This window comes from Zingiber officinale, chromosome 2A, assembly GCF_018446385.1.
Source record: "Zingiber officinale cultivar Zhangliang chromosome 2A, Zo_v1.1, whole genome shotgun sequence".
Classification (NCBI taxonomy): domain Eukaryota; kingdom Viridiplantae; phylum Streptophyta; class Magnoliopsida; order Zingiberales; family Zingiberaceae; genus Zingiber; species Zingiber officinale.
This window is the reverse complement of record NC_055988.1, coordinates 51,447,511-51,463,173: the sequence shown is the minus strand read 5'-3', so window position 1 is coordinate 51,463,173 and position 15,663 is coordinate 51,447,511. Positions and strand designations below refer to the sequence as shown.

General features: G+C 36.1%; 2 protein-coding genes across 7 annotated transcripts in view; both read left to right on the top strand.

Annotated features, from left to right (window-relative positions):
- The window catches only part of LOC122041112 (SPX and EXS domain-containing protein 1-like), a 45,270-nt gene extending 39,305 nt beyond the window's left edge, over positions 1 to 5,965 (top strand). For 2 of the 3 annotated variants that reach the window (XM_042600699.1, XM_042600698.1), the window contains exons 8-14: positions 1,095 to 1,208; positions 3,149 to 3,202; positions 3,608 to 3,655; positions 4,516 to 4,666; positions 4,912 to 5,077; positions 5,180 to 5,249; positions 5,319 to 5,965. In XM_042600699.1, coding sequence (XP_042456633.1) covers positions 1,095 to 1,208; positions 3,149 to 3,202; positions 3,608 to 3,655; positions 4,516 to 4,666; positions 4,912 to 5,077; positions 5,180 to 5,249; positions 5,319 to 5,576 — 861 coding nt within the window. In that variant the 3' untranslated portion in view covers positions 5,577 to 5,965. The remainder of the gene's footprint in view (positions 1 to 1,094; positions 1,209 to 3,148; positions 3,203 to 3,607; positions 3,656 to 4,515; positions 4,667 to 4,911; positions 5,078 to 5,179; positions 5,250 to 5,318) is intronic. The other variant, XR_006128833.1, reaches the window with a different exon arrangement.
- A 1,555-nt stretch (positions 5,966 to 7,520) lies between these two features.
- On the top strand, positions 7,521 to 10,517 carry LOC122041111. 4 transcript variants are annotated; one of them, XM_042600694.1, is made up of 6 exons: positions 7,521 to 7,629; positions 8,026 to 8,587; positions 8,692 to 8,810; positions 9,188 to 9,463; positions 9,540 to 9,699; positions 9,802 to 10,517. In XM_042600694.1, exons 2-6 carry the CDS (start codon positions 8,102 to 8,104, stop codon positions 9,994 to 9,996), a joined length of 1,236 nt encoding a protein of 411 aa, XP_042456628.1. In that variant the 5' UTR covers positions 7,521 to 7,629; positions 8,026 to 8,101; the 3' UTR covers positions 9,997 to 10,517. The 4 variants fall into 4 exon arrangements, with proteins under 4 accessions (XP_042456628.1, XP_042456630.1, XP_042456631.1 ...); XM_042600696.1 differs by lacking the exon at positions 7,521 to 7,629 and having other exon boundaries at positions 7,698 to 8,587; positions 9,802 to 9,937; positions 10,018 to 10,517; XM_042600697.1 differs by lacking the exon at positions 7,521 to 7,629 and having other exon boundaries at positions 7,698 to 8,587; positions 9,802 to 9,937; positions 10,010 to 10,517.
- Positions 10,518 to 15,663: the final 5,146 nt, after the last annotated feature.

The following is a 15,663-nucleotide window of genomic DNA, read 5'->3' as shown; positions in this document are numbered from 1 at the left end:
CTCTGAATTGCTAGATACTAGTTTCTTCTTATATAAAAAAATTATTTAAAAGTAACGTTATGAAATAACAAGGATTAAATCTTTGATGATTAGTAATATCTACTCAGTTGACAGCTATTTTAAAACATAACTTGTAAAATTATCTTTAAGAAATGTATAACATAGAAATAGATTAACTTTATAAAGTAATTTTGACGTTCTTATCCATTGAAACAATCAAGGTGAATTTGACTCCATGATGCTTCGTGCATCCTCGAATATTGCACTTGCTTTAAAAATCAAATATATATAAATAGATAAATGGTAAAAAGATTTTTAAGAAGTGTATAATATAGAAGTAGCTGCTCCTTGGTTGAGATAAGTTGTAAAAATCAAGTCTATATTAATAGATAAGTAAAATTTATAGCCGCTCCTTGGTTGAGATAGCTCTTTGTTCTTGTGGTTTTTGAATTTAATCTCAGAGAAGTTGAGTTTAGGCATGACCTATTCTATTCCTTCATGAAGTACAAGCTGTTCTTCAATTCCTTGGTTGAGATAACTTTAGCTCTCAACGTTTTACCAATTAAATCTCAAGTAAGCATAAGCCTGATGAATCTGCGATTTCTAATTTCGTACTATCAAATGATCATTCCTTTACAGTTATCATATGCCAATGGAACTTGTGTTCTCATTGTTTGATTGTTTCTATTTACTTTGCAAACATAAACTAGATCATCAACCTTCTTCATGGTTAGGTATTACTACAAATATTAAATAATATTTGTTTTGGTGAACTAATTGACGGTTAATATAATATGGATAGTATGAGATGTGTGATCATTATTTGTGGTTCTGACCTTGTATTGATCATGCAGATGGCGTGTGTGATTTGATAACTATCATAATACCCATGCACTTGCATGGGTCACCTTTCCAAATTATGTATAATGGCCTGTGTGGTTGCCTATTATGTATATTGTTATGTGTTGATGTGGCCCTTGTATTGTGCTCTGTTCATAGGCATGTCTTCTGTCTTTTGTGTAACTCTATTTGGCTATGATGTGTACTTCTCTACTTACTGTTATGTTGTCGATTGACTTTTTTTTTAACTGCAGGTTTTTCTGTATGCAGTCATTCTAATGGTTCTCATATTCCCTTTTGAAATTTTTTACTTGCCAACACGCTACTACTTGTTGAGGACTGTATGGCGTATCATATTACCGTTACAGGCAAGCATTAGTTTCATTTAAACATCTATTACAATAGAATTTCATTGACAATAATTTAGCTTAAAGAACTTGGTGGAAAGTCTCGTCCAATCTATGTGGGAAAATTACTTTGATAATCAATGCTAACTTATTGTTAAGGCCGAACTTAATCAACAGTGTGTTGCATGAATTTCACTGTTAGCATCATGATGTTGTCAGATTGTGACAGCGGTTAATGAAAGTCATTGTGGCTCTTTGGCCAAGGATAAATGCACACCCAATGGATTTCTGAGTGTAATGGTAGGCTGCCATCAAGTTATTGCTCTCGATGTACAGGTTTTTGCTTGAAATGGTATGAGAGTGGTGGTTTCTCAGCTATCCAGCCTCCTGGGTACTGTGCCCCTATGATACATACCTTGTATGTTGGTTTATGTGTCTGACAAATTGATTCTGTTCTATTGTTATACCATAATCTAAGTTTCTTGGTGTCGACCCATGGGAGCTTTCAGCTTCTTCACGCCTTCTCAGCTTAGTGATTCCAAGATGGTCCTCAGCTTTTTGAGATTCCAAGTTATTATCTTAAGGCTTTTAGGCTCACTTGTATGGTTCCTAGCCGCCTCGAGATGGTGAGATTCTATAACTGGTGGGGTTCCTAGCAAGTTTCTTGAGGTTCAAGGCTGCCTTGATCTGATGATCCCCAAGTGATACTCTAGTTTCTATGCTTGCAAGGGTGTTTTTGGCCATGACTTGTTGAAGTTTTGGTATCTTGGGATTTAATTAGGGCTGTAAACAAGCTAAATTAAGATTTGGGGTGTTCAAACTTGTTTGACAAGGTAACTGAGTCGTGCTAAGCCTAAAATAAACTAAGCTTTTGAAATGATTGTTTAAGCTTGACTTGGCTTATTTTTTATAAACTTGAGCTTGGTTCGTTTTAATGTTATCAAGCTCTCAATTCAAACTTATTTGATTGTTTGAAACTTTTGCTTGTTTGATTGGTTATTGAGACTAATAATTTAAATTTGTTTGTTCATTTTAAAAGTTTTTTTTATTTATTTAGCATGTTAATAACAGTTTTATTAATGAACATGGTTCACGAACGTTGTTCACGAACGTTGTTCACGAACATGGTTCACAAACGTTGTTCATGAACATGGTTCACGAACGTTGTTCACGTACATTATTCACGAATATTAACGAGTTGAACACATATGCGTTCAACTTTATTTAGTTTAATGAGTTCTTCAAACTTGTTTATTTAATTGATTTTGTGTATATTGAATGAACATAAACAAGCTCTTATCAAGCCGAACACCGAGCTTGTTCATGAACGTTCGGTTCATTTACCGTCCTAGATTTAATCCTCTACTTAGCTTTGTTTCATGCCAATCTTTAGAACCGTCAACTTGGAAGTTTTTCTTAGATTGTTATCTCAGGTTTTTTTACCTTGTTATCCTGATGGGGTTCCTGCTTGATCACTCAGGCCGTCTGCTGAATTTGTTGACTTATTCAATGCCTCAATTAGCATTGGAAGGTTCAATCTCAGGGCTTATTTAATTTCTTATTTTGGGGAGTTTTGATGTGATCTCCTTCAACTTTCTGAACAAAATTTCTACATTCAGAGGCCACTTATTTGGTGTGTGGATTTGAAATCCTTTGAGTTTGGATTGGTAGTGGAGTTTCCTCCACCTGGGTTTCTTTTGAAAATTACGCTTCATAGCTACCAACAATTTAAGATAATTTTATACGCATAACATTTAATTTTTATGGAAGGTAGTGGTTCAAGTTTATCAGTGCACAGACATTGAGCACACAATACATTCAAGTTTATTGCTCATATGGACTTTTATCTGGTTTTTATTCTACTTTTAACTGTATTTTGATCTTATGTCTTAAAATGTTAGAAGATTCTTTTGTCTGTTTTTTCCTCCCAAGTTGAAGTTCTGCCCTCAATGTAAATGCAGGCAATCACATTTTCTGATTTCTTTGTGGCTGATATCATGACATCAATGTCAAAGGTATGTCTGTTATCATTGTAATTAAATTATTGTCATGTTACTATTAAATCATCTCCCAATTAGAAGATTGTGATCGGTAATTCTGTCTGTGAGATGTTATCATGTTTGGAATTGAAAGAGATGACCAACATGGCCTCCAAGTTTGCTGGAGGACGCATTGGTTATGCCTATCACCTAGAATTGCATTAATCAATTCTATCTCAGATTCTTTTATAATAATTTCATAGTTGCTTCTCACCCTATTAGACCTACATTAACAAGTTTCTGCTATTTTATCTACCAAAAGCCAATTTGTGATTGTTCTATCAAGTAGGCAAATGTTCCACTTCCACTGATTCGCCTATCGTGATTCTCTTATTAAGTATGATTTTGTCTTAACTGCTGTGAGTGTTGGTTTCTTTCTAGGTATTCTCTGATTTGGAGCGCTCAGTTTGTAGGATGGTGAATAGGCAGGTTAGTAATGATTCTTCTGTAAAATATCAAGGATATGGCAAAGCTTACTTTTTGTATTTAGGTGGATAGCTATGTGAATAGAAAGAATATTTTATATTATGGAGAAATGAATTTGCAGAATATGGTGTTTCCATAGTTAACTTTGTATGCTAGATTGAGCTAAATTCACTTAATCTTTTACATTCTCACTTGTTACATGGATTGAAAGACAATCCATTGAGTTAACCACTCATTCACTTTATTGTGGTCATACTGAAAGTATGATATCTTTAGGATGCTAAAATGAAAATAGAAAGAATATTTTATATTATGGAGAAATGAATTTGCAGAATATGGTGTTTCCATAGTTAACTTTGTATGCTAGATTGAGCTAAATTCACTTAATCTTTCAATACTGAGATTCTATAATCCACTTGTTCCACATGGATTGGAAAGGCAAGCAACATTACATTAGTTGACCATTGAGTGGTGCACTCATTTCATGCTTTATTGTGGTCATACTAAAGTGTAATGATGCCTTGTGCTATTGTTGTGTTCTTCTCGACTAAATGGGAAGCTTTTGAGAGCGTGGTAGAAGTCTTATCCGTCAGAGGTCAGTTGGTAGAAAAAAGTTCTATAATTAAACAAGTCAACAAGTCAATTATAATGAAAGTGTGTGGGTGAGAAAGCAATAGATGGACTGGAAATACTTCTTTTAATATATAGTTAAGAAAGATCTAATATATCCTTGTGGAAGAGTTAAGTGGTAACTGATCTCAAATAGTTGGGAGTCAAAACACTGCAAGTTGTTGTCATCAAGCTAAAATGAATTTTTTTTTTCACCCTGCATCAATAACTTTATATGAATTCTTTGCATTCAGGTTGCAACAATTGCATGGTTTGAAGCAGATTCTGTATGCGGAAGCCACTCTGTTGCAATTCCTATAGTGCTAGTCTTTCCCTATATGTGCCGTTTTTTCCAATGCTTGCGTCAATATAAGGATACTAAAGAAAGGACATGCCTTTTTAATGGTAAATGAACGGGTTCATTATTTTTACTAATTGTATTCGTCTTTAATATTTATGTTCATGATTCAAGGTGCAAGCATATTGATATATATATCATCGAAGTTAACTAAAGCATGTTGCATGATGTATATGGTTTAGTTGCTTCAATGACAGTATATTTTAAGCAAAAATTAGTTCATTAATGGTTAATAACTACAAAAGATTGACTTGGGTGAATGAAGTGGTAAAACTCTACTCTTTATTTGCAGCATTAAAATACGCAACTGCCGTCCCTGTGATTTTTCTTTCTGCTCTGAAGTATCATGTCTTCCCTGAAAGTTGGACTGATTTTTACCGGCCACTTTGGTTAATTTCTAGTGTCATTAACTCGTTATACTCATTTTACTGGGATGTGACTCGGGATTGGGACTTGAGGTATGTATGGAATCTTCTTCTTCTTCTTCTTCTTCTTCTTCTTCTTCTTTTTGACCAATTGATTAATTAAACTATTTATTGCTCTACTTACTGTTCTTGCAGTGTATTTACTCGAATTTTCAAGTTTAAAAATCCACATATTTGCACGAATCTTCTTTATGGGCGAATATGGGTATGTTTTCACTTTAGCAATTATTGTGTTTCTTGTCATTTTTGTCAAACCCTGTTCATGGAATTGTAGGTATATTATTGGGTGATGGGAAGCAACCTAGTTCTTCGATGCACATGGACCTACAAACTATCAGCTCATCTTCGACACAATTATTTGACAGTTTTTACAATTACTGCTTTGGAAATAATGCGGCGTTTCCAGTGGATTTTCTTTCGAGTGGAAAATGAATGGAATAAAATGACAGGCAAGGCAAGCTTGGAACTTTCGGCAATGGACAAACCAATAGAGGAAGAACGACTACTTGGTTCTGCCAGCCATAATGTATAGAAGGATTGTGGTTCAGTAACCGACTAGTTGTATACGGCCTGATGAAATTTCCAGCCATTGTGTTTCTTCATTTGGCAAGCCATTTTCCTGTCACAATTATTCCCCGAGAAGCCAGAGGGTTACATGAAAAGCAATGAACACCAAAGGTCTCCGATTAATATACACAACTTTTACGACATTCTTTCAACACATCACAAATATGTATCTAGCATTGTTTTCTTTCCTTATTGTTCTAGGTCACGCTGTTGCAATCCTTGCTCATTGTAGCTGCAGGACTGGAAACTACTAGTAGAACTCTAGCTTGCTTATCTTGAGCTTTTCAAATTATTATCGGGCTTCAGCTCAAGCTCGATGTGATAAAAATAGAATCAGCTCATTTTGAAAGTTTATTGAACTTGAGCTATATGCTTGTTTATTGCACTAAAAAGACTGGGTTCGAGTATATTAACATGCCATAACTCAATCTCAGTTAAATAGATGACAATGTATGATTTTTTTTTCATAACTAGGTGGAGTTGCTCTATTGATAATGAGCAAACTTGATACCAAATATTGGCAAATAAAATTGATGCACACTGAAATGATCTGTACACTAAAAAGCTAATAGAAATTAATACTATCATAACATCTAAATTCCATATTGTGCTTACTACAACAAGCATCTTTATCTTAACTATTATTTCATTGATTAGTAGCTGAATGCTCAGTTCTAAGCTGTGGACAACGGGCTTTCAGTCTAAGTTGGTAAAAGATATTTTTACCTTGTTATTTCAAAATTTGAACCCTAAATCATTTAATAGTCTTGAGGGGACACGGGCTTTTTATTTAAGGTTGATTAAAAGGCAGTTAAAATGAATTACAAGTTTGGTTAATTAGGAAATTTGATATTTTTTAAATATTGATTATTTTGAATAATTTTGTTCGGACTTGGTTTTAAAAGTTGGAATTCAATTTAAATCAAATAAATTGATCGGTAAATTAGAGAAAAATTTCCAATGGTAATTATAACTTTACATATAATCCTCATGTCTAAAAATTTTTGTTTCCACTACCTGCACGCAAAGTATTACTTGTTTCAATTCCCTTATGCAAATATTGATACCTAAATTGCCCCTCAGATTTTTTAGGTACAAAAAGTCTAAAATTGAGTACAAAAAGTCTGAAAACGAGTATAATTCTTCTTAAAGTCAGTACTTTATATTAAAAATCGAGTATATTTTCTATCAAAATTATCCCTCTTATTTTTTAGGTATAAAAAGTCTAAAAATAAGTATAATTCTTGTTAAATTCAGCACTTTACACTGTAATCCAGTACTCTATACTAGGATCGAGTATATTTTCTATTGAAATTAACCCATATTTTTTAGGTATAAAAAGTCAAAAATTAAATACAAAAAATCCGAAAATGAATATAATTCTTCTTAAAGTCAGTACTTTATATTAAAAATCGAATATATTTTCTATTAAATTCAACATATTAAACTAAAATCGAGTATATTTTGATGTGAAAAAAGAATCGTACTCAATTTAATAGAAAATATACTAGATTCTAATTTAATATACTGAATTTAAGAAGATTTATACTGATTTTTGGACTTTTTGTACCTAAAAATATCATGGGTAATTAAGTAAATATGTTTGACTGGGGAGTAAAAAGAAAAATTTTCATGGATGAGGACTGCATATAAAGTTGTGTTTATCAATATAGGGAGTGCATGCAAATTTACCCATAGTATTAATCGACTCATAGTTACGAGCAAATCGATTTTCATACTATTCGACTCGAGTCTCCATTTAACAATCGATCGAAAATACTCCTTAATTTAGTTATGAAGACTGGTCAGCCCGTTCTATCCCAGGTCGTTGCCCATAGCAAAGAAAGACCAAGTCCAAGACGCTTACGATGACAGTAGTTGACTTCACTTTATCGTTTGCATTTTTGTCCATGACTCCTGTTTCCTCTGGAACCAGCTCTCCGTTTCTTGTCTGCTTCGCCGACGAGACCGTCTCTCCTGGCTTCGCCGCTGCTGCATCGGGCGGCGGAGTGTCGTCGGTCAGTAGTCTTTGCATTTAATTTCCAGATAATTAGATTCAACACATCCTTTTCCGTTAAAATTTTCCAGATAATTAATTAGTCTTTTCTGCTCCGTTCAACGTCACTTAATGGCTGGCCGTCACTTGTCCCGGCGAGAGACCTCGTAAATCCACTCGCGTTATCCTCCATCCGCCACCTCCACCCCCGACCTTGAAAATCTCTCCTCTCCTTTTTTTTTTTCTCATTCAATCACCAATTCGTTCAACATCAATGCAATTAATTATACATTTCTCAAGTTTAATCTCTCACGCAAATCACCAATTCGTTCAACACCTTGCAATTTGCAACGCGAGCTCCGATCGCTTATCTTCCTCGTGTCGCTCCGTATTTCTAATTGCTTCGTGCTGAGTTCAGGAGCCGCCGCTGCCGCTATCCTATTTTATGGGGTGATATCGGTCGAAACTAGTTTACGGGAAATTGACCGCTCGGTATGGCCTCTTCTGGATCCCGCATGCTCACCGCCGGCGTTGCTGATGACGTGCAACCCAACGGTCGGGCGTCTTCCCTGATTCGGATGTGGCGGGAGTTGGAGGCTGAGGCAGGAGCTGGGCTCGCATCTAACCACTGCGCCGAAAGCGCAGCCGACGCTGTGGCTTCCGACGGCTCGGGTTGGGTGGATGGGTTAGGGGACTGGACCTCCGACGCGATGACGACAGCGTCGAGCGAGCCGGCGAGCTCCTTCCCTTATTTTCCGTTTAACGAGATAGACCAGAGCCGGGTGGGGGACAACGATAATAAGGCGGGAATGCTCCGCGGAGCCGGCGAGGGCTCTTGGGTGCTCAGCCCACGGCGGCTGAGAGGGCGCGGGGAAACTCAGAGTTTCAAGGCGAGGATGGAGCATGAGCGACGGCGGGAGCTCGTGGTCTTGGCAGACCGACTCTCTGTCTCACGCTTTGCCCACCGTGGCCGGCTTCAGGTGGCTTCTTCTTCTTCTTCTTCTTCTCCTCTGCGATCAATTTCAATTACGAAACATTAACCCTCACAGTTCTTCTATCTGTTCTTCCTCCACAATATCTGTAGTCAATGCTTAAGCTCAGGTCCCTCGAAAGGCAAACAGCAGTGCTAGATCGGATGCGATGTTTCCCAAGTAGAATGGATTCCGATCGACCCTACAATCAATCCACAATCTCATATCTCAGGTACTACTTATGGGTGCAAACAATTTGAGCCTCCTCACCAGCTTTTTAAGCAAAAAAAAAAATAAATAAAAAAAATAAAAAAATAAATTTGATTTATATTTAAAACTATGGAAATCCAGTTGATCTATAAGATGTTCGATAACTTTTTCGAGCTGAATTCTAATGTATCATATTTTATTTGATTGTTCATGAACCATCCGCGAGCCAAACTCGGACTGACATCATTTATGTTTAGACATTTTTAGTTTAAACACCTTCAAATTAATGTTTCAATAACTCAAATTGAATTTGAATTTAAGTCATTTCGAATTATAATTTAATTCAATCAAATTCGAACAACTTACTGGAATTATAATTTATGCCGTTGCTATCTGCAGAAATCCACTTGTGGAGGTTCAGAGCCCCACCGGAAATGGCGAGATCTCAACGAATACAAGCAATGCAGCGAATGTTCTGTTCCATGCTGAATGTTCCGGCAGTCCATGTTCTACTGAACAATTTGATGGTTCTTGGGCTGGCAGATGCTCGTCGCAGTCGATCAGTTGGCACAGTGATGAGGACTCAAACTCACGCAGAGGATGGAGGGTAGCAAGAAGACATGATTCCTCTGAGAATTTCACAGACAATGTGGAAATAAGGGAGCTTCTCGACAGGTATAACTTTGTTCCTGAATCTTTGGAAGCCCCAGATTCCTCAAATCGAGCAATATATCTTGCTGTTTCCTCACAGGAGAAGAGTCTCCACTTCCCTCACAAGCGACTTCTCTGATAAGATGAACAAGTTGATCTCGTCGTTCATCCAGCGGCGGCAGCGAGCAGGGAATTGCTTCTACAAAGATTTAGCTGAGCACCAAAATTTGGAACAAGTTGATTCTGTCTCATCATCTCTGGTACCAATGCTGCATTATCATTCAAACCTTGGCACATCCACAAATTTGTTAAGAAAATCTCTGCTCTTGTGCGATGAGCATGTTCGATCTCCAACTTGACAGGAAAGGGAGGCCGTGCATGAATTGAGAAGCGAAATGGCTCGAATCCGCAATGAAATTCGGGAACTGAGGCAAATGGTTGAGAGTTGCATGGAGTGGCAGGGCAGGCTTGAGCGGACTATCGAGCAGGACATTTCAGGTTGGAGAACTATTTTGTTAATTGTTTCTTATAAGTGTTTAACTTGTTTCTGCACATGACCACACTTGTTAGCATTGCAGTTGGATCAGTGAACAGATTGCAAAATTTGAGTCTATAGCTCGCATTCATCTCTATGGACGACCTATCCAATGAACGGCTCGAGTTCACTGGCATGTTTCTACTAACATATCGATCTTCGAAAATATCGAAACCCGTGAGCACCAGTAACAATGGAACATGTGCAATCTGTGGATTCACAGTTTGGATGGGGTAGGTCCCTTTGTTTGCGGAATCGATAGTGCTGTATGGAGGCAAGATGTGCATTCTTTCCTTTCCCTTTTCGACTAAAGAATTATTGTTCAAGCAAAGTCCGGCCATGTATATCTACAGGATTGAAGTCCACCTTTGTTAGCCAGGTCTCCATGTGTGTTTGTGAAGGAGGCAAGACGATGGCTAGGGTATGGTGGTATTTTCATTGTAAGATGTAGAGATTAAATCCTGATTAGTAGGTGAGTGTCTGTCCTTCCTGTGCGCTATTTGACAATCTAAGGTTAGTAGTCATATGCGAATTTATCTCTTCCGTGTTGACTTAAAACTGGCTGACAGAAGTACTTAGGGTGAGCGAATTTTCTTTTACCAAATTTAAACTTTTCAAAATTTCTATAAATGAATAGGGCTTCTACTTTGATTTTGGATGCATAACATTTGAGAGATTTTTTAAAATTTTTTTAATTTTTTTTTGAGTTTGTAGAATCTTTTGAGTGCCCTATTTATTTCATAGAATAACCCTTATTTATTCATAAGGTTGGAAATAAAAATTAAAGAAAATTTTGATGATTTTTTTTTCAAAATTTATTTTATGAGAAAGAACAAATCATTCATTTTTTACGCTATTTATCTATTATAAAATAATAGAAAGACAAACTTAAGAATTTATTTGTGAATCATTTTTTTATATATATATATTTTATATGTTTAAATTGGATAGAATGAACTTTTTTTCCTCTCTCAAATTAGGCATGATTATATATGCTGTGGATGACTTTGCAGTAACCTTGCGTGGGCATGGACGGTGTGGGTTACCTCACACAACTTTGCGCAATCGTCGTGCCACAGACGGCTCTACGTGGTCGCAATTTTTATTTTATATATTTTTCTTCTTCTCTTTTTATTTCCTTTTCTTCTTCCTTTTTCCTAAGGATTTTTTTCTTTTTCTTACTTTTTCTCTCCTTTTCTTTTCTTCTCTCTAGGATTTTTTCCCCAAGTCCTTTCCTTCCTCAATCCGTGCCTTAAAAGAAAATAGAGCATTATGATGTACTACCTCACATCTTGTGTTCATCCATGGAAAGTTCTTCCATCTGCAAGTGTAAACAATAGCTATGGGTTTATTTAAAAGTGGAAGGATGGATCAAACGGGAGGATGAATTTTTAAAATTTTCTATCCTTGTCTTTCTTTAGCTAAAGGATATTTTAAAAGAATGAAAAATAGGATGGATGGGAGGGAGGCCCCTCTAGTACACCATTTTAGTTTTGCTGAAATTAGGAAGAAACTGTATTTCTCATCATAGTCAAAATATGTTCACTTTTGTTTACTTACAAAATTGTGCTTATCAACGACTTGTGATAATGGATAGAGATTCTCTGGTCTAGGATCCCTAGACTAATCCTGGACCCCTATCCATTCATTGACAGGATAGATTGTACCCCACCTGCTAAATAGGTGGGGCCTAGCTCACCCCACCAATGAACTTGTAGGACCTCCCTTGGCTCAGAAGATCTTGGACCAAAGAATCTGGCCTCCATGATAATATCCATTTTGCACTCTAAAAAGCTAGTTGCACTCGTAAGAACTGATGAACCTCAACTTCACATTAACATTGAGCACATGAGCATTAACCTCATATTGTTAGAATAATCAGAAAAATCAAATCGAGCGATTTAAAGGAGTCAAACTAGGCAAACAAGTTGGTTCAATTAGGCCAGATTGTTAGAGTAATCAGAAAAATCAAATCGAGCGATTTAAAGGAGTCAAACTAGGCAAACAAGTTGGTTCAATTAGGCCAAATTGGTCGACAAGGCAAGACCAATTAGGTGGGGGTAATCAAGTGAATAAGCTAAGCTAGGTGATTTGATATGATTGATCAAGTCTATCAAGTTGGATGGGTCAATCGAGATGAATGAGATAGATAAGTCAATCGAACATGATAGGCAAGGTAATTGGGTCAAATGAGTAAAGTGGATCATGGGGGTGAATGAGTTGAGCAATCTAGTTAGACTTGAGAGAATCAAGAGATTAGCACAACACAAAAAACTAAAACTAAGAAGTTATTTGTCCCTGGCATGCCCAAGATAAATCAATAATTTATATTTACAAGTCAAAGTATTCTTTATAAAAGATCCATATAGTCAATCTCATCTAATAAGACAAAACTTAATTATTATTGTGGTTGTAGAGTATTTTTCTCTCTCCACACACACTCAAGGTTATGAGCCCCGACATAAAAGGAGCAAATGGCCACTAGAGCAAATTGAACTATTTGAGAAAATTGATTTTAAAGGAGGGTACTCTTAGATGCTATCTTAAGCAAGAAAGCACAAAAATGAGAATGATTTATGGACAAAAGTAGTTGACTCTCAGAAGATGCCCCTACAAACACAAGGATAAATTCAAAACAAAGGGACCACAACCGTTATCAACATTCAAAGCATTAGAGGATAAACCCGGAACATCATCAAGGATGTTGAATCCTCGTTAGAGAAAATTGAAGAAGCATCATTGACACTACTTCAAGTCCCTTAGAAAATGAGACACAACAAAAATAAAGGTCTCATGCAAAGATGAAGATGCTCAAAGGAAAAAAAAAGTCATCAAAGAGAAAAAAAAAATCCAAGGTTGATATCCTTTTAAGCAAGGACGACACAATTTACTTTAAGCACATTAAGAAGGGCCACTACAAAAGTGAAAAAACACATGTAAAAGCAAAAGAAAATGATCAAGGGGAAATGACAAAAGATAAGAAAACTCAAAAAAAGAATTGTCTAAAAATTAAAAAAAGAAGGAAAGCTAAAAAAAACAAAGGGGAGCTACAAAAGTAAAAAAATGTGGCAACAATTTATTATAAAAGTCCTAATTTGAATACTTTAATTTATAGTATATATTTAAAAATAGGTGAATGTGAGAGAAGAACCAAGGGATTACAAAAACATATAAAAAATATAAGTACATGGCTGGTTTTAGTCAATTGAAACAAAAAAATGAATCAACTAAAATTGTAGTAGAATGTACACAATTATAATTTTATGATATTTTTCAATATTTTGAATTTGCACTTAGAAAATTAATGATTAGATGCCACTACTATGATTTTGTAACTATTAATGCAATTATGTTCCATCTTGTCTATTAGATTAGGTGTTTTGATCTTTGGCTTTAGGCTTAGTCAAATTTATGTTTGGCTCAAGTTATTAAGTTAGGACAATGTGTTAAGTTTATACGATGTGTTAAGCCAAGGTTGGCAGTATACATGACTATGGTTAAAGTCCAAGTAATCAAGATTAACTAAATATTTGATAGTTGAAAAGTTCAACAGGTCAAGTGTTGATCGTGAATAAAGTCTTAGTAGAGAAAAAGTTTAAAGTGTTGAGAAAAAGTCCAACAAGTGTTGTGAAAAAAGTCATACCAGTCAAGGTTGACAAAATGCCAATAAGTGAAAGTTCAACATATGTTAGTAAATGGAAGTTCTGATAAGTCAAGATTGGTTTATATTGGGCAGATGATGGTCTACAGCCAAGGTCTCTTAGAAGAGGAAATTCAGGAGGAAAGACTCTTTGACAAGTGAAAGTCCTAGTAGGTCAAAGTTGATTAATATTGGTAGATGATAAAGTCTTAGATTAAAAGAAAAAAGATTTAGGCCCCTTTTAATTCACAAGTGATGTAGGAGGGGATCCAAAGTAAAGAACGCCTTAGAGCAAGACACGACATGACAACGAGGCCTAATCGAATTCAACATGGCTTGGCCGTCTGGATAAGCACAACATGGGCTGAGGGAGCTTTAGATCCACATCTTTTGGCCTTTTTTTCTTAATTGGTTATCCATTTATTAAGTTTATTTATCTTATTTCTTAATTATAGTTAGCCTTGTCCTTAATTCTAAGTGTCCCTGAATGTTAGGGAACTAAGTCTCATTAATTAATTTTCTATTTAGATCTTTTTGAGGACTTTGAGAGCTATATAAACCTATGCTTAGATGATATTTCAGACAAGTTTTTAGATATTGAATCAATTTGCTGTGCTTAAGTCACGTTACGACTACATCTCTCTCTCTCTCTCTCTTATTTTTGCTCTTGGGTTTTTAATAAGATTTTAAGCCTAGTTTCAGCTACTCATCTTGTTATTTCTCTCTTGTTTCCTTGTTAATCTATTTAAAATTTCATACCCCAGAATAATCTATATTCTTCTCGGTGTCAGTTGGTATCAGAGCTTATTAAGATCTAATGGAGGATTGTCTTGGATGTGGTCGTGGTCATAACATGAAGGTTTCTATTGAGAAAGCCTAGCACCGTGATCGTAACGTTCAGAATGTAATGATGATTGAGGATTTACATAAACAAGTCACAGAACAACGTCTGGCAGTGTGGGATTTTGAAGATCATGAGATCTCTGATTGTAAGTCTGAGTCTAATTTTGAGAACCCATATCACCATCATACTACATACTAGGAATATCGTGGTTGATAGAAATGATAAGGGGACTTTGGTTTCTAAGTTGTTCTTGATTTTGTTGGCACATTACAAGAGAGAGACTTTGTTGATAGGATCAACGAAGTAGAGAGGATTTTTAAGTACAAGGAAGTATCTATCACGTAAAAGTAAAATTGATCATTATCAATTTTAAGGCTGAGCTTCAGCTCGGTTGGAGCAACTTCCATGATTATAAAAGAGATAAGGTAAATCCAAAATCATCGATTGGGAAAAAATGAAGAAAATGATGAAAAACCACTTTCTTCGCTTAGGCTATGTGCAAACATTGTTTTAACAACTCCATACATTGTGACAAGGTGATAGAACCATCAATAACTATATGGAGGAGTTCTATTAGCTTATTGCTTGGAATGATCTGTATGAGACCAAGGAGAAGACGGTAGAGTGATATTTAAGGGGATTATGTCAACCCTTACAAGATTCCTTGAGCCTCCACTCATTTTTGACCATTTTGGAGGCTTATATGATTCTCAAACTTGCATTAGAATTATTCTATGATTTTTCTGGAATTTTTAGATATTTTTCCGGAATTTTCCGAGTAGCGGAAGTAGCAAAAGTAATTAGATAAGCAAAATGGTTTAAGCGGGAATCGAACCCGGGACCTCTCGGGTCCGCTAAACCTTTAGTTAGCCTTAGTAACCAGTGAACCTAGCAGGGCCGTGCTAAAAGAAAGAGGAACCAATTATATTTATATTAGAGTTGGGTTCAATAATCCACTTAATATAAATTAAGAACTTAAGTTGGGTTTGGTTTAATTTGGTTCGGCAGCCCTCTCCTCACAAAACCTCACGCCACTTTCTTTCTCCAAACCCTCACGCCGAACACCTCTCTTCTCTTCCTCCTTCTCTCGGCGCCACACCAAGAAGACCTAGGGTTCTCTCCCTAGGGCCCCAAGGTCACTTTCCGGCGACGGTTTCAGCACAAGGACGTTCCCCTCTGCGAGTAGAGCACGTGGACGCGAGCGA

What these genes read in the sequence shown, in the direction of transcription:
- LOC122041111 (XM_042600694.1), top strand. Translation starts at nt 8,102, where the DNA reads ATGGCCTCTTCTGGATCCCGCATGCTCACCGCCGGCGTTGCTGATGAC. An exon ending in TCCACAATCTCATATCTCAG is followed by an intron (nt 8,811 to 9,187) that starts GTACTACTTATG and finishes TGCTATCTGCAG; the next exon opens with AAATCCACTTGTGGAGGTTC. An exon ending in ATAAGGGAGCTTCTCGACAG is followed by an intron (nt 9,464 to 9,539) that starts GTATAACTTTGT and finishes GTTTCCTCACAG; the next exon opens with GAGAAGAGTCTCCACTTCCC.